Genomic DNA, 26,393 nt, shown 5'->3' on the forward strand with positions numbered 1-26,393 from the left:
TTTTGGACCTTTATTCATTTGTTTTATTTGCATATTTTTATTACATAAAACTTCTTGTACAACACATTTGGGAACTCTGGGTTTAGAACAAGTTAGACCCTAAGTTTTTGGTCTCAGTTTCCTTTTCCTTTCATAGATCTTTATTCACCATATGAACAGATTCACCAAAAAAAATCAGTATTTTGTTTTGGTTTGGTAGGCTTTAGCTAAATAGCTTGAAGTGTTTCAGTGGTAACTGTTCTAAGTCTTTTGAATTGTTCCTTTTGAAAGAGAGCAGATATTAGGGAAAAAAAATCAGTGCCTACCCTGAAAGCCTGTGGCACCAAATGACAGTGTGATTTACTGGAAGGTAGTCTGAAGGGGTGGGATAGGAAGGGACAGGAGAAGGAAAAAAAAAAAAAGAGACAGGGAGATTGGACAAGAAGGAGGGAAGGGGATGAGAGAGAAATAGGTTGGGAGGAGACAGAGAGAGACAGAGAGAGACTGATTTAACTTCTTAACGCTCTCTGTTAGTCTACCCACTTTGTTTCCATTGCTATCACCAAGTTCAGACAAGGAGAGTTAAGCTCAACTCAAAAAGAGCAGCCGTCTCCCTGGTTTCCCTCTGCCTATAATTGTGCCTCCCTCGGTTCCATTCTTCCCATGGCCACTAGAGTGATGATCTCCAATGCAAAGGGCTGGTGAGGTCTATTCCCTGCCTCAATTTCTCATTGTTCACCACATCCCTGCTACCGCCACTTGGCTGAGAAGCATCCAAGGACCAAACTTGATGAGTATCACTGACAAATTTAAGGAGCCTGGAGGTGAGGGGTGGGGGTGGTGACCTTTGATTGCCCTGGAGTCTGTAGCCTCAGCTCCCTGTGGGCAACCCGGCTTCCAGTGGACACCTTGACTCTCCACATCTTTCTCTGAAGGGACCTGGTGTCCTGCGAATAGTTGGACAGGGTGAGAACTTGGCCTCCAAGGAAGAAAGTTGGAGAGGAAATACCACTTGCTTTTGTTTCTTCTTGGCTCATCTCAAGGTCTTTAAGCAGATACGTGTTCTGCATCATCATTTACACCTGAAAATTTCCAGTTCATCTCATTTATAACTAAAAGGAAAATATGGTTCCTGCTGCAAGGTGCTATCTAAATGCTCTGCCAGGAATATTTAGAACAACCAAATGATTGTCTATCAATGGATCATCGTGGTTTTCCTTAATGTGCTCACTACATTAAAACATGTACTGCTCGAAACGTCCCACAGGAGAGTGGTCTTTTCCAAGGATGACTGGTTCCCTCCCTCCACCCCTCCCACCCCTCACATCACGGAACACTTCTGCTCCGCTGTCTGCTTGATTTCAGTGAAGGTGGCCTGGGCTTTTTCTTTTATGGTATCCAAGTCCATGTTCTGGAGATTCTGTATCTGCCCAAGAATAGAATCTTTATCTTCTTCCTCTTCTTGATCTTCATTTACCATTTTCCGGAGATCTTCGGGTAAATCCACATCATCTCCAGCCATCTGGATTTGATTCTCATCCATTTCACTCTATGTTAAAAATAAATAGAGATAGATAAATAACTCTAAACCTACTAACTCAGTAACTAAATACATTTTAAAAAGCAGCAGGAAGAAGTCTGTAGAGAATAAAGGAAGTGAGTGGCACACTTGGCCTTGCAGTCAAGCCTGGTCCTGGTGGCAGTCGTGGAGGCTCCTGTAGGGACGTCCCTCCTTCATGGCACCTTGGGTCAGGCTCCTGTAGGGACATCCCTCCTTCATGGCACCTTGGGTCAATCAGAACCTTCCAGTATGGCGGTTCTCCAAGTGTGGTCCCTGGACAAGCAGCATTAGCATCATCTAGAGCCTGCTGGAACTACAGATTCTTGGGCCCCATCCCAGATCCACTGAATCAGGCACTCTGGAGGTGGAGTCCAGCCATCTGGATTTTTTTTTTTTTTTTTTTTGCTTGTTTTTTTTGAGAGGGAGTCTTGCTCTGTCACCCAGGCTGGAGTGCAGTGTCTCGATCTCAGCTCACCGCAACCTCTGCCTCCTTGGTTCAAGTGATTCTCCTGCCCCATCCTCCTTAGCAGCTGGGTTTACAGGCATACACTATCAAAACTTGGCTAATTTTTTGTGTTTTCAGTAGAGACGGGGTTTCACTGTGTTGGCCAGACTGGCCTCGAACTCCTGACCTCAGGTGATCCAACCACCCCGGCCTCCCAAAGTGCTGAAATTACAGGCGTGAACCACCACTCCCAACCCAATCTGGATTTTTAAGAAGCCCTTTCTCTCTGTGATGCTTATACACACAAAAACTGGGGCATCACACCCCAACTCTGCCTAAGGGCAGCTTTCCAAGTCTTGCAGACTCTATCAGGCACATGCCAAGATCCACTCACCTGGTTGACCCCACTCTAAAGGATGAGGTTTCAGTTTATAGTGACTAGACAGTATGCATTAATTCACTCATCACACCTTAGTGGCAACTTTTGCTTAATCATTGCTCTTTTCCTCCCTTCCACTAGACAGGGAGCCCCTGACATGGGCCCTTGTCAGATTCAACTCCACCGTTAGCACCTGAACTGGAGTCTGGCCCACAGCACACATGTATTAAGTGAACCATCAAGTGCATGGCCCCCACTCAGCATCCTGGCAGTCTAGCCTTCGGTGTTGCTGATGCTATCACAAGTGCCTTGCACATTTCATTTTGTGATTCTAGGAGTGTCTGTTCCAGAATTTCTTAGTGCATGCTGCCTGGTCTTTGAGATTCTTTTATTTTTATTTTTATTTTTATTTTTATTTTTTTTTTAGACAGGGTCTATCTCTTTCACCCAGGCTGAAGTCCAGTGGTGCAATCTTGGCTCATTGCAGCCTTGGCCTTCTAGGCTCAAGCGATCCTCCCACCTCAGCCTTCCACGTAGCTGGGACCACAGGTATGCACCACCATACTCAGCTGAGATTGTTTCACCACTTAGACTGTAAAGCCTCCTGTTCTGTAATGAGAGAGGAGTCTAAAGAAAACCATTCTCTGGGAAAGGTTAACATTAGCTTACATCCCCAGATGGCTGCTGTCAGATTTTTTGGAGATCAGGTTGTAACATGAGGTGACCTGGGTTTCAGGGAAACAGAAGATTAAAAAGAGTGTCAGAAAAGCTAATGAGAGGAAAGATCTATGTTAGAGCCACCTGAATATGTTGTGACCAGCCTTAAATTTGTTACCAAAGCTCATGAAAAATCATATTAAAAAATGATGATCTAAGTCAATCAGACTACATTGTTTTAAGAAAGATTTCTGCACCTGGTGACTTCTGAGGTGGAGTTAAAGACAGCACCTAAAGGGAGATCTGAATTCCCCCTGTCTGGGTGCTGCGTAAGAATGATTGGAAAGAAACATCAGTTGTCTCTAGGTCCAAACGGCACACCAGGGTACCTGTAAACTTCCTTCTTCATCTGTAAAGTGGGTTGGAAGGACCAGATGGCTGAAGTCTTTTCCAGTTCTAACTGTCTGTGGCTCTCTTACTTGGAGGGGCTGAAGCCCAGCAGCCTTTCCTCAGGGCTCTCTTCTTTGATTCGTTTCCCTGGGCAGAGTGACACAGGAACCTGGCTCAAGAAATAGCTTGAGAAGCAGATTTCTGATGCAGGGGGAACCAATGATTTTGGGAAGGACAGTCCTCACCGAGGCCCTCCTTGGAGACCCGGGAGGACAGTCCCACTCCGCGCCAGCCTCCGGAGATGTGAAGCCTCTCCCTGCTCTTGGCCAGGGCCTTGGGCCCTCCAAGTGCTTAACGGATTAATTAGTTCCTGGTCAAACTGTTGTGGGATTAATTAGTTAGTTAATCCCTAGGGGCTCCCAGCCAATTGTTCATTTCTATTTATTTTTTATTTGCCTTCCCTAGCAGCTGCTTTCCTTGCTGATCATCTTCTGGGCCTTTTTGCAGGAAGGAGAGGAAAAGCACAAGGTGGCCGACTCATTCTCAGTTCACGCAAATGTGGGACATCTGCCCTCTCTTATGCATCCTGACATCAAATGCAAGTGATTTGAAAAGACATTCCCAGGAATTCTGGCCCCTTCCCTCAGGTTGGTAGTAAGATACCCAAGCATGTCGCCAGGTTTGAACCTGGACAGGGTAACTGTTGTGGGCCTGCAGGGACGGGCAGCTAGAGGGGCCAAAGGAAAGCCAGCCAGCCAGCCAGGGTTACAAAACACTGAACACACTCGCGAGGGCTCACGGGATGGTGCTCGCCTGCCTCCCATTCACAGGGAGGCCTCAGCAAGGCCACTCTCTATGGCTCTGCTGTGCTTGAAGAAGCTTCGGGATGGTTTCCTCCTTCAAGGGAGACTCTGAGGTTTGTTTTATCCTTGTGCCTCTTGCTCAGGGAAGCAAGAGCAGTGCAATTCTACGTTGCCTCATGGAGAGGATCTTGATTGCCCTAAGTTTTATCAAAGTGGTTCTCAAAGTGGGTTCTCTAGGCCAACAGCATCAGCATCTTTTGGGACCTCACTAGAGATACACATGCTGGGACCCTACTCAGACCCACTGATTCAGAAACTCAGGGCGCGGGCCTCACAATCTGTGATTTAACAAGTCCTCCTGGTGATTCGGGGGCTTGCTGAAGTTTGAGAACCACTGCTCCACATTTCTTGAAGACAAAGGCTGTAAGTTACTCATCTTTCTGTCTCATAGCCCAGCAAAGTTTCTGGCATGTAGACACAAAGAATTAAATCTTTACTGAATAGCCGGGCATGGTGGCTCAAGCCAGTAATCCCAGCTATTTGGGAAGCTGAGGTGGGGGATCACCTGAGGTCAGGAGTTCAAGACCAGCATGGCCAAATTAGTGAAACCCTGTCTCTAATAATAATGCAAAAAATTAGCAGGGCGTGGTGGCACACGCCTGTAATCCCAGCTACTCGGGAGGCTGAGGCAGGAGAATTGCTTGAACCTGGGAGGCAGAGGTTGCCGTGAGCCAAGATTGCGCCACTGCACTCCAGCCTGGGCAAAAGAGAGAGACTGTGTCTTAATAAATAAATAAATATTTTCAAAAATTAAAATAAATGTTTACTGAATGATTCAATGAACCTATTGTCAGGGAAGATAACAGCCTTAACAATACTTAAATTTGTAGGTTCTCTTTGCTATAAAGAGCTCTGTTTTCATAGCTACCGGTTTATCTTTGTAATCCTGTTGGGGCATCGCAGACTAAATTGCCTGAGTGAGAACGTTAGTTCTACCACTTACAGGATGGGTGACCTGGGACACTTTGTATAGCCTCTTTGAGTTTTATTTCCTTGTCTGTATGTGGAGAATTGCATTATTTGCCTTAGAGCTGTCGAGGGTTGATTAGATGGTAACTGAGTTATTTAGAATCTGTTAAGCACTCACCCAGTAGTAGTTATTCATAAAAATAAGAGCCTTCAGAGGTGGACAGGGGAATTTACTGTGGGCAATCTTGCACATGGGGTTAGCCCTCTCAGGAGGCTGTGATGTCCTGGCACCTTAGCTCTGACCTAGCAGTGACTCCTACCTTCACTCAAAGGCTTGGTTTTTCTAACAAGCCAGGCTTAGTCATTTCCTCTTTAGCACTAGGCTTTCCATTCTAAGAGAAAGCTACCTAGCCAGCCCTAGCTCCCCTTACCTCTTTTCGGGCCCACCCCTAATTTTTGTGAATGGTAAAGCACAAGTGCTGATAGAACTTCCTGGCTCACAACCTGGCCCTCTTTTTTCTCCAGTTCCTGGCTCCAGCCCTCACTGGGAAGGGCCTTGGGACCTTGGGAGCATGACCCCTACCCCACTCCTCAGGCCTAGTCTGCCTGGCCACTCTCAGGAGAACAGATCTGCATCGGAGGCCTGGGAAGGCTCTGGAATGCACTTAGGCAGGGCGTTTGGGGTCCTGAGCAGCTTGAGCATGGTCTACAAGAGGGGTGTGGCTCTGCCTGGTCTAGGCCCTTTGGCCCACAGACTCTTCACCCCATGTGAAAGAGGGTGGCTAGAAGAGAGACCAGAGCCCTCTAAAACATGGGCCGCAGGGCAGTGGCCTCAGATGTCCAGGTCCAAAGACAGCATTGGATGTAGTCAATGGCTTTGGTCAGAGAGTCCTCCACTCACCATTGATCTAGAAGGACAAGGCTACTGGCCCTCCCCCCAGAGCATGGCTGCTTCCGGAGATGATTCTAGTCTTGAAACTGATTACTCTGGGCTGAAGCCTGTGCCATGGAAACCTTATGACTAAAGGTAGGACAACCAGACAAGGCTGTTGAGTGGCTAGAAGAGAAAATCATGCCCTCTGGAACCAAATGTGGGCCTGTAGCCTCGTTAGCTCTGGATCCTAACTAATTGAGCTAGCCCTAGACCTAGAACTAGCTAAGTATTCAAGTGTCTCCTTTGTAAAAAGCTGCAGCCTATCCAGACCGTTCTCCTGCCAGAGGTGGCCTAGGAGAACGAAAGATTGTGTGATTTGGAGTTAGACATGGGTTCGAGTCCCAGATCTGTCATTCACCAATGCATGACCTTGGGCAAGTCAACTTATGTTTCTGATGTCCAATGGAAGGGCCACTTAGAGGACTGTTGAGCAGATTGAATGAGACATGCTGTGAAACAGCCTCGCAAGCATCTAAGCTCTGGATAAGTGGTAGTGGTGGTTATGAATATTTTAGAGGAAAGAGGGCAGCTCAGTGTCAAGATCCCTGCTGAAAGGATCCCTGGGATAAAGAAGGCATGGACAGTGAAAGAGACGGTGTGAGAGTATTGGCCCTTAAGAGAAAGATCCGGGACAGAGCAAGCAATTAAGAAGCATAAATGGGATTTATACAGTGGACACAGCAGCCTTGTTTCCTCTCTTCCTAATGAACCACCCTGCTGACAGGACCTTGTCTGCAATTCAAACAATGAATGTCTTGTCCAAACGTTCTGCTGCCCATTGACAAATCTTGGGTTGAGGAGACCAGGAATATTTGGACACAGTTCACACTTCAAGGAAAAGAAGTAATGGCTCATTACAATCCCCAAATACAAGTGTAGTTACAGCCAATGTGAATCAGCATCAGTACGGGCCGGAAGCAGCTCCAGGGAGGGAAGGAAGGCTCAAGGATGAGAACTGTGGCGTGAATGAATGAATGAGTGAGCCAGAACATAATTAGGGGACTTATAGGCTATACTTTGTTCTCAGAGGCTCTGTTTCACAGATCTTCTCATTTCTAGAAATCTTATCAATTTGGGATATTGTTTAATGCAGTTAAGAGCTAATTATTTTTATGCCAGCTGATGAGAAATCCGTTTTAATCTCTTGTTTTTAACCAGACTTATTATCTTTATGGCCACTGCTGAATACCCCATTATTTAAATAGCTCCATATCCTACCATTGTCATTTCCTGTGATTGATGCATGACCATTCACCAAAAGATAAACGTGACCCTGGATTTCAAGACTTACTACTTCCTAGACCTGGATAAACTGGCCTTCTCTTTTCACCAAACTTGAGATACCATGATAAATTATCTTAGATGGTTATGTCTTCAAAAAGCTGAGCATTCTCCTCTTGTCAGAGTCCAGTTAGCTAAGCGTGGTGTATAAGCAAATGCCAGTGTGATTGACACTAGGTAGATTTGATTTTGTTTTTAGTTTATTCACTTATCGTTGCCCACAGGATACCAAAAGCTAAAAGAATGGATTTCTTTCACGTGGAGTAGTTCATGTAGCGTGAGATTGACATAATTGTGAGGATCATGGACTTGAGCAGTCAGGTACTTGTCTTCATAAACCACGCTCACTGTCCTGGTTATGAGTGGGGCTGCTGCCCTCAGAAGGTAGTGTGTGGCTGGTATGAAGGCCCTGGGCTGGGGCGTGCTGGCTGCTCCTTCTGCTGTGCCCCGCCGCTGCTCTTCCCTCTTCAGCTACTTAAAGACCCCTCAGCACCCGCAGATTAGGACAGATGGTGTGGATTTGTCTTCTTGAGGAATAGGCATCAGTTTTCAATTTGATTGAAAGTGTGCATGCGTCGGGAGCTACAGGGAATGAGAATTTCTAGATACCAGCTGTGCACATCTCATACCTCTTTCCCTTATGAAGACATTCCACAGGGACTCAAGAAGCTCCTGGAGGCCGCATATCCAAGCCCCTCATTTACAGATGAGGCAAGTGAGGTCTCGAGAGGTAACGATTCTTCAAAAATGTCATTCTGCTTTTTAGGGCATAAGAACCTAACACAGCTGCCAGAAGGGTCTAGCAAGAACACATGGCCTGTGGACTCGGATTGTCTCGTGTTAGAGTCTTGTTCTGCCATTTACTGGCTCTGTGACCTTGGAAAGTCACTTTCCCTCTCTGAGCCGGTGTTCTCATCTGTAAAGTCGAGGTGATATCTACCTACCTTACAGGGCGCTTATGAAGATGACATGACAAAGCTGGTGTGGCCAAGCAACACGTCTTGAAATCCTGCTTCACTAGTGTCCAGTGACTCCTTCCCATCCCCATGCTCCCTGTAGACATGTAGTCCATTGCTCTTTCAAGGGCATAAGTAGGAGGAGCAAACCGAACTGGGGCAGGGTGAGGAGGGGAAGGAAGAGATGGCGGCTGATGGGGCCTCTGATGGCCTCCCCGCCGCCTGGCCACCAGAAACAGCTGCTCAGAAAGCAGGAGGTTTTGGTGTCTCAGACCCTGCTGGGCAGCCCCAAGAGCTCCTAATCTGAAGGGGTCTGGCAAAGGAAGGTTCACACAATCATCTTTGTTTTTTTTTTTAGGAGGCAAATTTTAAATTCAACTGTAATGGAGCTTTCAATGTGACACATTTAAAGACAACTCTGCTGAGTTTCTCCTATATGCATCTTTATTCGAAATGAATGGTGCCCTTAATACGGCAGACAAACACCAGGTGTAACTAAATCATATAGCTCAGCAGGGGTCACAACATTATTTTTCAATGACTAACCTAGATTGACAATTCTGTTAATAGGATTAGGGTTCATTGTGGAACTGTTTTCTCTTATTAATTTAGCTTGACTTACATATACATTTTAAATTGGCCAGGGAGAGGGACACATTTGCTTTTAGAAAGAATCTTGTAGCTTTATTTAAAACATATTACTTCCTCTACTTGAAGAAATACGGTGTTTTACTTATAAAACAAGGAAACCTTTGTGTTTTATACAAAACTACAATGTTGAATCTGGACTTGTTCTTTTCATAAAATTGTAGTTTAATGTAACTCTAATGGCGGGTAAATTTTTCTGCTGTTTTTGATACTTTGTTCTTTGGGTGTTTCTATTTTATTTTATTTTATTTTATTTTATTAAGATGGAGTCTCGCTGTGTTGCCAGGCTGGAGTGCTATGGCATGATTTCTGCTCACTGCAACCTCCAGCTTCCTGGTTCAAGAGATTCTCCTGCCTCAGCCTCCCTAGTAGCTGGGATTACAGGCATGCACCACCACGCCCAGATAATTTGTGTATTTTTAGTAGAGACATGGTTTCGCAATATTGACCAGGATGGTCTTGATCTCCTGACCTCGTGATCCACCCACCTCGGTTTCCCAAAGTGCTGGGATTATAGGCGTGAGCCACTGCACGCAGCCGGGCATTTTTCTTTCTTTTCTTTTTCCCCAATAACACCCATTTACTCAGCAATCACTGTGTGTGTGTGAGTGTGTGTGTGTGTGTGTGTGTGTGTGCCATTTTCTATATCTCAGTCACCTTGCTAGGCACTGAGCAGAGAGATTTAAAAGTCAGCCCCTTTTTTAAAGGAGCACACAGTAGGTGCAGATATTTAGGGTCATAAGATGATGTAGGAGACATGGACTCAAGATATATGGGAACATGGAGGAGGATGACCAAATCCAGAATTAGGTAGGGGGAGGGAGATCATGGAAGGCCCTGGAAGAAGTGGCACTAACCAGAGTCTTACAGAAAGGCCACAGGGAGCACGGAACAGAGCAGGAGGAAGCGCTAGTCCAGGCAGGGAGTAGTAGCAAGAGGTGAAGTTGGAGAGACAGGACCCATATCATGGCATACAGGACAAGGAGTTTGGATTTTCTTCTAAAAGACATAGTGGCCTTAAACAACAACAACAACAACAACAACAAAAAACAGGGAAGAAAGAGGATCAGATTTGCATTTTGGAAACCTCAGTGTGGAGAGGGACAAGACTCCAAGTAGAAAAGCTATGGTGAATTGAGAACTATTCAGAAGTGAATTAAGATGACTTGGCGATTTACTGGACATGCAGCTGGAGCAAGGAGGGAAGAGGCAGTGGTGACGTCTGGTAGCCAGCCTGGGAGATGGGCTTGTCGGGAGAGTCACCCATGGAAGTGGAGCCTATAGGAGGAGCAGGTTTAGAGGGAGGATGAGCAAGTAAGTTTTGGATATGAGCTGGTTGTATCTGTGAAGTGTCCAAGTAAAGGTAGCTGCGGTTGGGAAATTTGGGAAGATGTGGTCTGGAAGTACAGATTTGAGAATCATCAACATGTAGGTGGTAGCAGAAAGCAATGGCAAGGTGCAGCCCTCGTGGACAATGTTCAGGCTTGAGTGAGAAGAAGAGCCAGCCATGGGGGCACCCTAGAATATCCCACAATTTGGAGGCAGACAGAGAAAGATAACTCATGAAGAAGAAGCAGTACAAGAACAAGAACAAGAACCAGAGGGTGATGTCTGCAAGCTGAGGAGAAAGAGGGCTTTAAGGAAGAAGCGATCACCAGTGCTAGAAGAAACAAAGAGGCCCCAAGAGAAATTAAGGGAACCACCCACTGTATTTAGTGAACTGAACATCTGGAAGAAGAAGGTTTCAGCAGAGCAGTGAGAACTAGTCATTTAAGGGAAGATACCTAAAAAGCCATGTTTACTCAGAAAGTACTGTTTGCTTGTTTTAGATGGGAGACATTTGACCTCTTTTATTAAGGAGAGGCCAATGAAGGAGGAGAAACTGAAGATACAGGGTCCGGAATAATTAGTGATGCGTGATCCAAATCTAACGTAAGCATCATGGATGACTTTAGGCATTTTAAGTCCTCTGATGACCTATAATTTGACAACTAGAGGATATCGACATAATCTGGATATGTGTACACAGACATTATAATGACTGGTATAGATACATATACATATACATACTGCAGATAACTGCAATTTGTTTACTGCACTTATTTAATTACTTATCTGATTACCGAAATTAACAATGGTCATTAAAAGACATTGGCATAGCAAATAGTATCGTCACTAACAATTAATAAACTTGAGACACAAGACCTTTTATTGTTTATCTAGAGGGCTATGGCTTGTGTTGTTCCTTTTCAAAGAGTCTACATTTGCTTTTCCCTGTCAGCAATCGAGTGAAACTCTTTTTCAGAGGAAACACCAGCCAAATAATTTCTTTAGAAAATACAGTTCTAATTCCAAAATGTGACATAGTTATCCTCATTAGACCTGACAGCTCCTGGGAAGACATTTTCTCAGATCTGCTCCCTGTCGGGCCTTGGTCAGGGGAAGGGTCTAGAACTGAATCCTGCTGTTATGTAAGCGCTGTGGCGGTGACCCTGGGGAATTGTGAATGAGGTACCCAGGGGGTCATCCCTCATTAGCTGGAGGACGTGTTAAATTCGTCCAATTCCCTGTGGGCTGTTAATACTATTACTATGAATGCTTACCCAATATGGGCTTTAGAAGATGGCACAGGCTAAGTATTCTGCAAACCTGGCAGGGAGGGGAAGGTTATTAGGAGCCCACTAGAGTCCCAGGGATCCCTGCTTTCTGTCCTGTGCCATTTTCTTTGTTAGACAGTGTGTTCAGTTCTAAAGTCTACCACCAGGAATCTGATGCCCAGTTTAAAGGGATATGAGGAGAAGGGAGGACGAAAAAGTAGTGGATGAAGAGTAAGGAGGCTTGAGTCTCCATTTGTCACAGCAAGCTTTGTGACCTTCGGCACGTCCCTAAATGTATATGATCCTTATGGTTATGTATTGAGCGCACACATATGGTATGTGCTTTTCCGGACGTAAAAAAGTAAGTCTATGGAAAAGAGAAACAGCACTCAGACACTGGTGTCAAGGAACCAAAGTATTGTGGTCATCCAGGAACCTGAACTTGTTCTAGGAAAAGAACTTAGAGGGTTGGAGGGGAGTGATGGTTGGCATGTTCCTCAGATGACCTCGGAAGCCAAGCCCCATGGAGGGGACTCATAAGGACCTGGGAATCTGTTGCTCTGTTTCCCACCGAATACAGCAGTTCCTTTGCTTCAGCCCTGAGTCAGCCCTCCCCTGGCTACAGTAAGAGGCAGCACTGGCAGGCCTGCCTCTCCTCTCCTTCCCTCCAGTTCTTTGGACAGAGCACCATGCCTTGGGCTTCTCAATTACATCTCCTAGTGACCCAGATGGGCACTGTCTGGCCTTCCAGGGCCTCCTTGCTCCTTAATGAAGCATCTAGGAGACAAAACCCTACACCTCGCATCCCCACTATGTTTTTCTGATGGCTTTTTATTTTTTATATTTATTTATTTATTTATTTATTTATTTATTTATTTATTTTTTGAGATGGAGTCTTGCTCTATCACCCAGGCTGGAGTGCAGTGGCCCGATCTCAGCTCACTGCAGCCTCTGCCTCCCAGGTTCCAGCAATTCTCCTGCCTCAGCCTCCTGGGTAGCTGGAATTACAGTGGCCCGCCAACACGCCCAGCTAATTTTTTTTTTTTTTTTTTTTTTGTATGTTTAGTAGAGACGGGATTTCACCATGTTGGCCAGGCTCGTTTTGAACTCTTGACCTCAGGTGATCCGCCCGCCTCGGTCTCTTAAAGAGCTGGGATTACAGGCGTGAGCCACCGTGCCCGGCCTCTCTCTTGAGGATGGCTCTCTAAAAGTTCCATTGCGGAGATTTCTCTGCATAATGAGACAGACCTTAGGTACCTACAGTTCAGTAACAACCAGCAGCCAAGCCACTGGGTAAATTGACTGAATTCAGCATTAGAATAAAAAGCATGGCACTGGAGGCCTGGGGCATGATTCTGCCCCCATAAGCTTCATTTATTCAGTCATATCCTCTCAAGGCTGAAGATTCCAACTCCTTCAGCCCGCCCTCGATTGCTGTCGTTTCAGAATCTCTCTCCAGCACTGCGGAGACAGCGGAAACTCGGCTGTTTGCGAGCTCCCTCTCCCGTTATGCCATGGGAGGATAGGAAACGCACGACCAGGTCCTCAATAACAAAATAATACTTTTTTTTTTCTTTTCTTTCTTTCTTTGTTGTTGTTTTGTTTTTCCCCCATTCCATCCAATGACCTATCAAGACTTTTTTTTTTTTTTTTTTTTTTTTTTAAGTCACCTCTAGAAATTGGCTTCTGCCCCGCCCTGGTCCTGCCACCACCGGCAGCCCGGGTTCCCCCTCCCGCGGGTGCCAGGGGCCGCGGCGCTAGGAACACCAGGGGGCGCCGGCGTCGAGGATTCGGGGCCCGCGCCAGCGGCCGCGGCGCCCTCCGCGCTCCAGCCAGGATCTGACTTGGAGGGGAGTGGCTGTTCTGCACAGCCTGGGCAGACGTTAGCCTGGGAAACGTGTCTGTCCCCCGGAGCCTCTTTTTCACCACATGGGCCATCGAAGGGTCCCCGTACACAGAGCCTCGTCGGTGGGGGGGACGCGGGCGGGAGGGTAACGTGTGACAAGTGACAGCGCGGGAGGCAGAGGAGGCTCCCAAGGGTGGGGCTGGTTTGCAAGCGCAAGGTGTTGCACTGGGGTAGGGGAAGTTAGCCACAGCTGGTGATAACTGGACTGAGTGGAATACAATCCAGCTGATTTTTAAAAATATTTTAATTTTAGTTTTTAAACTGCTCCTTGCAGAGCAGGGCTAACTCATAGGCAGTATGCCCAGAGTAGCCGATTTTTCTTATCGTGTAGTTTTATTAGGTGCTGTTTTTATGGCTAGCTATACGGGATTAGAATTTCTGTGTGGTTTACAAAAAGCAGACAATTGTATTATTGGTATTTGTAGGATCTTCCATACCATAGGCACAGTTTTGAAACACTGTATGTAGAATCCATTGTTACAAATGCAACCAAATATAAAAACACCCCTTTCAGGTACACCAATCAAATGTAGATGTGGTCTTTTCACATAGTCCCATATTTCTTGGAGGCATTGTTCACTTCTTTTTACACTTTTTTCTCTAAACTTCTCTTCTCGCTTCATTTCATTCATTTGATCTTCAATCACTGATACCCTTGATCAGTGTTGATCGAATCGGCTACTGAAGCTTGTGCATGCGTCATGTAGTTCTCGTGCCATGATTTTCAGCTCCATCAGGTCATTTAAGAGGTTGTCTCTACGCTGTTTCTTCTAGTTAGCCATTCGTCCAATCTTTTTTCAAGGTTTTTAGCTTCTTTGTGATGGGTTCGAACATCCTCCTTTAGCTTGGATTAAAGACTTAAATGTCAGACCTAAAACCATAAAAACCCTAGAAGAAAACCTAGGCAATACCATTCAGGACATAGGCATGGACAAGGACTTCATGTCTAAAACACCAAAAGCAATGGCAACAAAAGCCAAAATTGACAAATGGGATCTAATTAAACTAAAGAGCTTCTGCACAGCAAAAGAAACTACCATCAGAGTGAACAGGCAACCTACAGAATGGGAGAAAATTTTTACAATCTTCTTATCTGACAAAGGGCTAATATCCAGAATCTACAAAGAACTTAAACAAATTTACAGGAAAAAAGCAAACGACCCCATCACAAAGTGGGCAAAGGATATGAACAGACACTTCTCAAAAGAAGACATTTATGCAGCCAACAGACACGTGAAAAAATGCTCATCATCTCTGGCCATCAGAGAAATGCAAATCAAAACCACAATGAGATGCCATCTCATACCAGTTAGAATGGCGATCATTAAAAAGTCAGGAAACAACAGGTGCTGGAGAGGATGTGGAGAAATAGGAACACTTTTACACTGTTGGTGGGACTGTAAACTAGTTCAACCATTGTGGAAGACAGTGTGGTGATTCCTCAAGGATCTAGAACTAGAAATACCATTTGGCCCAGCCATCCCATTACTGGGTATATACCCAAAGGATTATAAATCATATTGCTATAAAGACACATGACACGTATGTTTATTGCGGCACTATTCACAATAGTAAAGACTTGGAACCAACCCAGATGTCCATCAATGATAGACTGGATTAAGAAAATATGGCACACATACACCATGGAATACTATGCAGCCATAAAAAAGGATGAGTTCATGTCCTTTGTAGGGACATGGATGAAGCTGGAAACCATCATTCTGAGCAAACTAGCGCATGGACAGAAAACCAAACACCGCATGTTCTCACGCATAGGTGGGAATTGAACAATGAGAACACTTGGGCACAGGGTGGGGAACACCACACACTGGGGCCTGTCGTGGGGTGGGGGAGTGGGGGAGGGATAGCATTAGGAGATATACCTAATGTAAATGACGAGTTAATGGGTGCAGCACACCAACGTGGCACATGTATACATATGTAATAGACCTGCACGTTGTGCACATGTACCCTAGAACTTAAACAAGCAAAAAATGCCCTTGGAGAAGGGGGTCCCCGCCTGGACGTAAACTGCAGTGAATGATGGTGTGTACAATGTTTTCAAGTGAAATCCTCATCTGTTTGTTTGGATTGTATTTGGAATTTAGACAGCTGCTTGCAGATCTAGGGTCAAACTGTTAGACAACACAGGAGAAAGAATATACTCCCATTTTTTTTTAAGCCACATGGAATTCAAAACTGCCCTAAAATTTTGGGGAACAGCTCAAATATTAAGAGTATAAAGAGGCCAGGCGTGGTAGCTCACGCCTGTAATCCCAGCACTTTCAGAGGCTGAGGCAGGCGGATCACAAGGTCAGCAGATCGAGACCATCTGGCTAACACAGTGAAACCCCATCTCTACTAAAAATACAAAAAATTAGCTGGGCATGGTGGCGGGCGCCTGTAGTCCCAGCTACTCAGGAGGCTGAGGCAGGAGAATGGCGTGAACCTGGGAGGCAGAGCTTGCAGTGAGCTGAGATTGTGCCACTGCACTTCAGCCTGGGCAACAGGCAACAGACTCCGTCTCAAAAAAAACCCAAAACCAAAAACAAAAAAGAAGTAGAAAGAACAAATGCCTTGAGACAGGGAGCTCTGTCAAAGTCCTTTTGTGAACAAACTGCTCTTTTTCATGGTTGTGGGTCCTGAGTTCCAATCCTGAGTCTGTCACAGAAGATGTGGCTTATTGCAAAGCTACTTAACCCCCCTGGGCTGCAGTTTCCCCAGGTATAAAATGACACAGTGGTATGAGATTATTAGATGAGCTTTATGGTCTCTTTCATGGTCTATGAGAAAATCAGGTGGGATCTCAAATGCATTATGCATTTGAAACAGCTATAGAAAAGGGGATATATGAACATCAGTAAGCCAGGCAATGAAAGACACTGGTAAGCTCTACTGTTCATTCATCAACGTCCTTCATGTCAGTCCCTCCCCCTAGCTGGCTTTAGGGAGCAGTAGCCTATGCAGGTATAGCCGCAATCATTCTCTGGGGAGGACCTGGATTTGTGCATTTCATGGCTATCATTTTTTCCTTTTTCCATAGTTTCTGTTGGAAAGGCTTTTGTTTCAAAGGATACCCTGGCACAGAGATTTGAGAATTATTTTTCTCGGAAGAGTACTTAAACCTTACTGCTAAGTCTAAGGGTGTTCACTCCTGAGGATCTGGAAGTCAGCAAGACTGCTGATTCACCATTAGTGGAGAAAAAGATAAAAGGCTTGGGGCCTTGAGGCTCAGGAACCTCCATTGTTGCATTGATTACACACCTAAGGACTGGCAGTCCTCAAGACCCCTGGTTGTTATTATCAGGAAATAAGACTTTTGTGCCCAGAGATCATAATGTCAACAATAAGAGCTCTATTGTCAGGTGCTGTACTAGGTTCTTTATATTACATTATCTCAGACAAAGATCCTATGAAGTTAGGTACTTCAGCCCTCATTTTATAGATGAGGATACTGAGGCTCAGATTTTTTTTTTTTCTATTCCTGCTGCGTAAATTAAGAGACTCGGATATTTTTTAAAACCATGTGATACTGTGTTACAGAGCCACAACTGAACCCCAGTTCTCCCTAGATCCCTACAGAAGAATAACAGTTGTCAAAAATAAATCTTTAAAAAGTCCTACCATTCTGGACGATGCACACCCAGCCAATCGTGTGTGTGTGTGTGTGTGTGTGTGTGTGAAATTTCTGCTTCATCCCAACAAGATTGATGGTGCCTTAATCAGATGGCACAAGAGCAGAGGCCAGAGCTTCAGTGAAGCAGCATGAATCTGAGTCAAGTTTCCTGCCTAGGGGGAGGCCACATTGCTAAAGAGAGCCAGTGACGTCCAGGGAGTTTCAGGAAATTCACCAGACAATGAAAGTGGAAAGGACAGTGTTTAGAAGTGCTTCACTCTTCCAAAATGCAAGCACAGTGGGGAAAAGTTATTAAACCTGAATGGAGGGTGGGATAGGAAAAGCAAAGCATTCTTTTACAAGTTCATTGGTTGTGGATGAAATGAGCTGACATTTTGTTGTGGGTTTTCCTTCTCTTATTAAGAACAGAACCCGGGTTCCTTGGGAACCTTAGGGATCAACCTCTACCATGTTTGAGTCTTTGGTGATTTCATCAGTGACCTTGAATAGACAGTGGACTCTCCCTTGTTTAATGCTTATAGTTTCTAAAACCAGTTTTTTTTTGGGATCTGCTGGGGATCAATGGAAGGAGTTGGTTTAGCAGCACTTTCTAAACCACCCGGATTTGGAGGTGGCTCTCATACTTGGGATCATGCCCTTTGGAGGATCTTTTTCTTTGGCTTCTCCAGATGGAAAATGTTCTTTAAGGGATGGTGTATCTTTGGAATATGAAGTTGAATGACCAACCCAGAAGTTGAAGGTGGAGTCGTTTAGTCAGGTGGACAGGTAGTAAAGCTGGAGTCAGGTGGTATGAGTCAGAGTAGCAAGTGACAGGCCCTCTGTCATTACTGGATGCAAGCCCTGGAATAGTACATCTAAGACATGTTCTACAACATGTCAAGGCATTCCCTTCCCACCAGGAGACCAACGACTCACTCGGCCACAGCCTACAGCAGTCATCCTCAGCCAGTGCTGAGATGCATAAGATGGTGCTGGGTGATGACTGTCTCTACTACATTATTCCCCAAACCAGCAATTGATGGTTCATTTTAAATAGAGGTGGAATATCATAGAAATCAGGACCATGGGCTCTGCCTTTCCTGGCTGTCTGGCCCATGGCAGGAGGGTACCTACTTTCTTCATGCCTGTGTTTCCTCTATGGTAAGGCAGAGATGAACAGAACCTAAATGAATTCATATACACAAAGCACAGTGCCTGGTACCTAGAAAGAGCTCAACCAATGTCAGCTATGATTATTGTCCCCATTGTGTATTTACATAGAGAAGTTCGAGAATCTTCAGATAAATTTATGTTAAAATGTCATTTATAGGTATTAACTCCATTTTTTTTTTTAGCAACAGTGGAAGTTCATAGAAGTTAGGTTAAAAAATGGAATCAAGATTTTATGAACTCCTCGTTCAGTTCCCTTTTCACTATATCAAACATCTCAGTTACAATTAGGATATATTCAGCATGATCCCTTGTGGATAATCAAGTATGACTTCCCGTTTTTTGGTAATTAAGAAATGATTAGATGTTTCCTGTGTTCAGGGTGTCTTACCTTTGGGAGCCTGTATTTTTCTCTGAGATGAACTCTGAGGCATGCCCTCTCAGCCTTTTTCTGTGTAAATGCAGCATCTCTTTCCATCCTAAAAGTTAAAGAATAAAGGATCAGAAGGATACAGAGAGCTGAAGACATTCCCGCCCGTGCTCAGAGGAGCCAGATACTGGGTTACACCTTCTGAGATGCCACTGCAGGCAGACACTTGGGAAATATGGGATTTTTTTCCTAGGTCCCCAAACATCTGCCTGTCTGTCACTCTACTGTCGTAACTTTCAGTATATACCCCTAAGTCCCAAAGACAATTTGGTCCTAGGAATCTCTTTATGATGTGAACCAGGAGAGGGGCGGGGTGATTATTCCCAACATAGAGTTTTCCATGGACTGTTCAGCCAAGGACCATGAGCCTCAGAATCACCTGGTGCACTTATGACGAATGCAGCTTCCTGGGCCTGGATCCTAGCCCTGCTGCATCAGAATCTCGGGGTGCAGGGGAGGGGAAGCTACATTTTTAGCAAGCTTCCCGAGCGATTCTTATGCAAACTAAAACAGGGTCACAGTGTCCAGAACCAGGCAGTTCTTTGAAGACCATTGGTGTTGGGGGATATAATATAAACCTGTCTCCCTTCATTGTTACTCTCTCCAGACCCCAATTTAGGCATGGCATTTTCTTCCTGGTTTGGAAGGAGGTAGCCCCAAACAAGGTAGGGTATGTTTCCAGAATGCCAGACTGGGATCCTGCTGTGTGAATAATCTAATTGGACTCACGGTTATGCTGGTTTGAAATGGACATTCCTGCTAATGATGATCCAGACAAAAGCAGACACCTTTGGAGATGTCTGCAAGCTCACAAGCACCACCACCCTTCCCTGCTGCCCACAGAAGTGCTTTATTGGTAGCTGAATTTATATACACGGCCCTGCCCTCTGGCTATATGGGGTTAGACCAAGCTCAGTAAATGAAATCTCTTCTTTGAAAATATAGGATTGGTGCTAAGAATGACAGACACTTGCAATGTGGCTGGCAAAATAACAGATGAACTTGGTAGCCATTGGCTGTCATTTTCCACCAACCTTGTAGTCTGGCTGCTGAGGAAGAACAAAGCAGTCACGCCCAGATAGAAGCAATGGCAAGAGATGGGGAAAGAGTGCTCGTGGCCTCTCAACAGCCTCCTGCTTCCTGGTTTAGGCCCATGTGAGGCCTAACGGGAATTCTACCCGTGGATCTGGTGAACTATCTTTGAGGAAAGCAGTATCTGCTTAAAACAAATCCCCTGTTTTTATTTTCAGGTGAAAACTGGTTTCTATGTCTTGACTCTGAGTTTGGAAATAATCTTCACCATTACGCAAACAGCTAAGTGTTAAGGAAGGAGCTGCAGCAAACGATCAGGTTAAACTACTGATCACAGGCCCTGGGCTCAGGTGCTCTCTGAACTCATTTCCAGCCCCAGAATGTCAGGTCTGGAGCGGGCATGAGAAAGCATCGAGTTCAACCTTCTAGTTTTGGAGAGGGACACTGAATAAAGTAACCTGTCCAGGAGATTAGCGACCTGTGGCGTGGACAAGCAGCAGACCTTTTCTCCCCACATTTTACTGTAAAAACTTCCAAACATACAGAAAAGTTGAAAGAATTTTAATATCAAATCCATACAGATTCTAAAATTTGCATCTCACGGTACGTTTTTATCACATCTATTCCTCTCTTTATCCACGTTTTACTTTTTTGATACATTTCAAAGTTGCAGAAATCAGTAACATTTCCCCCAAACTCTTCAATATGCGTGTCATTAACTAGCGTGAAATGTTTGTTTATAGCTTCTCTTTTCTTCTTGTGAAGCAAAAGTTGTATGCAATGCAATGCACAAACCTCTTAAGCACACCATTCAGAGTCCCCAAAATGCACACACCTGTGTAACCCAAAACCCTTTCAAGATAGAAAACATTGCTCTCACCTGGGAAAATTTTCCCAACCCCATTCCTGATCAAGGCCTACCCGCTAGCCCTAGAGGCAACCACCACACCTTTTCTACCATAGATTGGTTTTGCCTGTTCTAGAACTTCATAAAACGGAACTATACAGTTCATGTTTGTGTAAGGCCTCTTTCACTCAGCGTAAAATACTTTTGAGATTTCACTTTGTTGTTTTATGTATTAGTAGCTGGTTCCTTTTTATTGCTGAGTGGTACGTATTCTATTGTTTGCACAAATACAATCACCGTTTGTCTAGTCATTTTTCTGATAATGAACACCGGAATCATTTCCCATTTGGGGCTACAGTGAGTAAAGCTGATTTGAATATTGTTGTTCTAGCTTTTATTGTGGACATCTATTTTAATTTCTACTAGGTAAATAACTAGGCATGGAATTTGCTGAGTTCTAGGGTGACTTACTGGGATACATTTAGTTTTATAAGAGACAGCAAGACCTTTCTCCAAAGTGGTCATACTAGTTTATGTCTCAACAATTGAAACAAGAGTTCTAGTGGTTTCACATTTTGGCAACATCTATTATTTTTTGTCTTTTTGATTTTAGTCATACTGGTATTTATGGAGTGCTACTTTACTGTGATTTACATTTTTTCCATTTCCAAGACAACTAATGATATCAGGCAGCTTTTCATGTACTTTCACGTAAGATTTTCATGTACTAATTGGCCATATATCTATCTTTCTGAAGTATTTGTTCCAACTTTTCCCTTTTTTTTTGCCTTTATTATTGAGTTTTAGGAGTTCGTCATATTTCCTAGATCCCGGTCCTTTGTCAGATATATTTTCCAAATATATCCTCTCAGTCTGGCTTACCCATTTATTTTCTTAATGGCATCTTTTAACATATAAAAGTTTTCAACTTAGAGTTGAATTTATCATTTAATAATTTTATGGTCATTGATAAGGTCATTGCCAATCTGGGTCATGATAAAGAAAACTTCATCCACTTTCAAGTTGCAAAGATATTCTCCTACTTTTTTTTTCCGAAAAGCTTTATAATTTTGGCTTTTATGTTTATGTGTATGACACATAACAAATTAATTTTTGTGTAGTGTCAAGTAGGGTTCAAAGTTCAATGTTTTCCGGTTGTTTAGCACCATTTGTTGAAAAGACTTTCCGTTCCTGGTCTGATTATTTTGGCGCCTTTGTTGAAAATCAGATAACTATAAACCGCATTGATCCATTTGTTGATACTAATGCCACACAGAGTTAGATTCCAGTCCTCTAGAGCCAGTCTACAAATCACACAGAAAAACTGGTTGCTCCGTTTATAGTCACATGCAGCTAGCTAGTCTCCCCGTAAAGTGTAAATTCCTGCAGAAGAAAACCCATCTGTTCCATTTCGGTACATTCCTCACAATGCTATGCTCATACTAGACGTCCAAACAATTACTGAATAAAACAAAGGTCAGAGTCAAGTTACAAATGGTATTGTAGAAACTGCTGAAGCATAAGTAAGGCAAATAAACTTTTTAATATAATTGAGAAAATGTAGGGATAAACAGACTATTGTTTTATTTCCTTTCCAGATAGTCTATTTATGTTTAGACCTCTTTCAGTACTAATGTTACCAGTGGTGTGCGCGCACACACACACACACACACGCACATTGAACACAGAAGGAAAAGAAAAATGAATGTGCATTATTAGAGTGCATTGCTAAATAGTTTTTTATTTATAATTCATATAGTCAATCTCCCCACTTCCTAAAATGATGAGGATGGGTTTAGGTAGGAGGCTTTTATTTGCTAACATTCATTTTAATTATTATATATACTCTACTGTTTGTAGCTATCTCTGTGTTTATCTTGTGATGAATTATTTTTAATGCCTACTACATATTGCATTCTAGGTGGTGAAACTCTTGAAAATTCAAACAATGGACTGAAAGTCATCCCTCTGTATCATAGGGAAGCCGAATGCCCCATTGTCCTGACACTATTTCTTAAACTGAGTGACTACACAAATATATAATATTCTCACACACACGTACGCAAAAAGCTGAGTAGCTGACAACTCAATCTACTGATTGACTGTATGATTTGGCCATTTTGAGCTTTGATCTGTCCAGATATAAAATTAAGGAAAACTAGGACATTAGTTAATCAAATAGATGCCTTATCTGCAGTCGGATCTGCTGCTTGAACATATTAAATGATATTTTGTATGCTTACAACTGTAGTCTACATTGTTGTTTTCATTAGCCTTCTTGATCTGAGAATGTTTGATGCTGATGTTTGTCTTCTATTCTCCATTACACAGTACTTATTTTGCTTTTACAGCTTTTTGTTGTTTTGCATACCATAGGTAAAATCAGCCAATATTCAAGGAATGCTGCTTCTTTTGCCCAAGTCTTAGTACCAACATCATTTTTACTAGTTGCATTGACATTTTTTAAAAAAACCAACTTTAATTTACTGCAGAACCAAGCATAATGTATTCTAGGTAGTTTATAAGCCATGATTTCTTTCAAAAGAATACAATAGCCAAGGTTTCCGCTAAATGTAGTCTTTGTACTTTCTTTGTTTCCTCCAGGTCATTAACCTTTTCACCTATAATCATCTTAGCGATAGGACTTAGGCAACTATTATGTAATTGATCATTAGCAAAAGAGCCCAGGTGGCAAAAAAGAAATACTTTTCTTTTGAAACATATGATAAACATTTAACCTATAGATTGATGTTTCATTTCTTAACTGATTATTAAAAGAACTTTAATTCTACCTTAAACATTAAAAAATTACACAGAGATTACATTTATTTCAGAATCAGTCTTCAAGTGGCGAAAAGTTGTTGGTGATATTCACATTCTATAATACTCAACTAAAATGTTGCTTATATTTTATATTTGCTATATTTTATATAGCCAAGAGAATGCCTTTATTTTTTGGAGGAAGGTGGCTGAAGTATTTAGGGGTGAAGTATATGGCATCTGTAATTTACTTTAAAAACTATTATCTACCACCTATCTATTTAATCTGTAAGCAAATATAGCAAACTGTAAGCTGTTGATTTTATGTCATAGGTATATATGGGTATTCATCCTACTATTCTACTTTTCTGTATGTTTAGAATTTCCATATTAAACAGTCCACAAATCTATTCATAGTCTTTGATAAGCCAAGTCTTATGACATAATTGTCATGTTATGCTTTCTGGGCTTTTTTTTTTTCTCACATGCAAGATCAAGGAAGCTACACTATATTCTTTTAGGCCCTTTTCTAGGTATAAGGTCTGAATTCTTACAATTTGAAGACTTTCTACTTGCTAGGAGGGTGAAGTTTAGAAAGACTGTTAGTTAAACCCACCATTTTTCATCTAAATAATTAAATTGAGGTCAATCAAAACATGCCTAGACCAGAAAGTGTTAAGCTGCTTTAAGAACAACATATAGATTAATTTATTATTGTTCATTTCCATTCAAACATGTAGAATATAGAACACAGAACATAGTAGCTGCTGATGTTAGGGAACTGTTTACTTTAGAAGAACAACCTTTCCTTGGTTTAGAGGTAAACGGCAAAAGGAAAGGCATCTTAAAAAGCAAAGAGAAATAAACTGGAGAACTGAAGAAGGTATGGCCAGAATGAATTTCCTTTGCTTTTTAAGGGAAATGAAGTAGCATGTACTCACTTCTCCTCAATCATTTGCTTTTGATACTCCTCATACTCCTCTCTAGTCATCCCTTGAGCTGCTGCAGGATCAGATGCACCTCCTTCTTCTTTATTTTCTTCAGACCCACCACCAAATCCTAAATTCTTTACCTGGTTACTTATCATACTTTTCATAAGGAAAGCCATTTTCTCTGCTCCAGAAAAATAAAACCAAAATTAGACAAAAGCTGAAGAAACAAAATCCAAACAAACCCAAGAGAAAACCTCCAAATATTCTCAATGACAGCAATACATTTAAGAGCAAAGGACTTTGCACAGCCTCATCTATTCAAGGGCATACTGATAGAGAAGAGTGGTTTGTCGGCCGTAAGCTGGATTAAAGTGGTGAACTCCTTAGTATATAGAGGCAGATGGTTCAGATTACTAAAGCATACAATCAGAGGCAACTGCCTACCTTCTGAATTAATACACTCTGCTAATTTCACAGGAAAAAGAAACCCCCACATCATTTACCCCTCTCCCTACCCGTTTCTAAATTTTTAATTATAAGCACAGCAGGGCTTCATCAAGAGTCCTGTTTCAATTAAATTAATCAGAGCTGACTGATTATATAGCTGTTGTGGAATTTCCAAATTCCAGCCCTTGAGCACAACATCCTGTTGAAAAACTGAGTCCAATGAGACTCAAAACCCAGAATGCTTCATTAAGCAAAAATAATCCTGTTGATCCATCATTTTATCTCATTGGACTTTAAGTACTATGCAAGGATTTGCTTTTTAGTTTGCTTGAATTCGGTTTGCTTCAACAGTTACTGTGTCCCACACATAAATACACAACTGACAAATGCAAAGACCCAGACAGCAGGTCCTTGGTTTACATCTGGAAGATTATCTTAGCCTTCTCCTGCACGGAAATGTCACTTGTCTACATGGAAATGATGTGCTTGACACTTCAAGGCTGTGATCCAGAAGGTAAGACCATTATGTGAGTCAAATCATCAATATGTAAGGGGTCACCTTTTTTCTCTTGTGTAAATAGTGCACCTCCTGGATGCTCTATTTAAGCTCACTGGTGTACTTGGATGAAACTGACAATGTTTTGTATCCCACCAGATTCTCGATGGCTGTGGTTTTCTTCAGGTCAAGGGAAGAATTGAGTATGGCTAAGACTTTAATCTACACTAGTGTCTTTCTAATTAAAGCACGCCAAAGGGGGTGGGGTGGGAAGGGAGAGATGTTATCCATTGTCATTTTATCTGAAGGCATGAGTCCTCTCAGAAAACAGGTGATTATCTCTCTGATCATATGGAATTATATAATCTGGACTCTTGCCTAAAATGCTTGCTTTACATATTTTATCGTCTGCTTTCCCTTTTAGTAATCTATTTTAAAATGCTGCTAAAATGGTCTCGATATGAAAGGCTAAAAAAGATAATTTAGAGTGAAATATAAGCTGTGCTCAGGGCTTCAAGGAGAATGTACATCAATACTGAGCTCCACTTTCAGTTTTAGATGGGTTGCTTGGAACTTAACATGTTCACACCATTATCTCTAAATTACCATTTATAATAAACTACATTGCATGTTCATTGAGGAATGTTACTAATTAATGTTGTCTCGTAGAACTTTTCAAACCATAAAATAAAAGCCACAGCCTTATGTTTCTGTCTGTTCTGTCTACATTTTATTATAAGTAATTATTTAGATTTATTATCAAATCTATTCTAAAAATTCCATTTTATGAGGAATTAGGAAATATTATTAATGGTGAGGGGTCAGTTCTAAACTCCGGCACCCATATGTAAAGGAGTTTCTCCCTGTCCAGTCCTTTTCTGAATGTTTGTTTGTGTGGGAGGGGGGGTCAGAGGAGGGGGTTTCACACATTATGGGGACTCTTAGGTGGTAGCTTCTGCAGGGTGGCCATGGAAGGCCTCCTAATAGTGCTTTATGAAATCAAATATCTTATTATTTCCTCAACAGGTAATTCCATTGAGAATAGGTCATGACTTAAAAAACTTTTTACTCCTCGATTTATTACAATGGCCTGTGCCCTTGGACATCCAGGAACTACTAGCTGGTGTGTGTAGGATCCTTTCTTTCTTTTTTTTTTTT

The 26,393-nt window shown here is 42.9% G+C and overlaps 1 protein-coding gene across 1 annotated transcript; it reads right to left on the reverse strand.

Annotated features, from left to right (window-relative positions):
- Nucleotides 1-26,083, reverse strand: CPLX4 (complexin 4). The gene is made up of 3 exons (XM_003914430.3): nt 24,302-26,083; nt 18,683-18,770; nt 1-1,528 (listed from the first exon to the last, which is right to left on the reverse strand). The coding sequence occupies exons 1-3, from the start codon at nt 24,466-24,468 to the stop codon at nt 1,301-1,303; spliced, it is 483 nt and encodes a 160-aa protein (XP_003914479.1). The 5' UTR covers nt 24,469-26,083; the 3' UTR covers nt 1-1,300.
- Nucleotides 26,084-26,393: the final 310 nt, after the last annotated feature.

The sequence above is a fragment of the Papio anubis genome, chromosome 19 (assembly GCF_008728515.1).
Source record: "Papio anubis isolate 15944 chromosome 19, Panubis1.0, whole genome shotgun sequence".
In the NCBI taxonomy this organism is placed as follows: domain Eukaryota; kingdom Metazoa; phylum Chordata; class Mammalia; order Primates; family Cercopithecidae; genus Papio; species Papio anubis.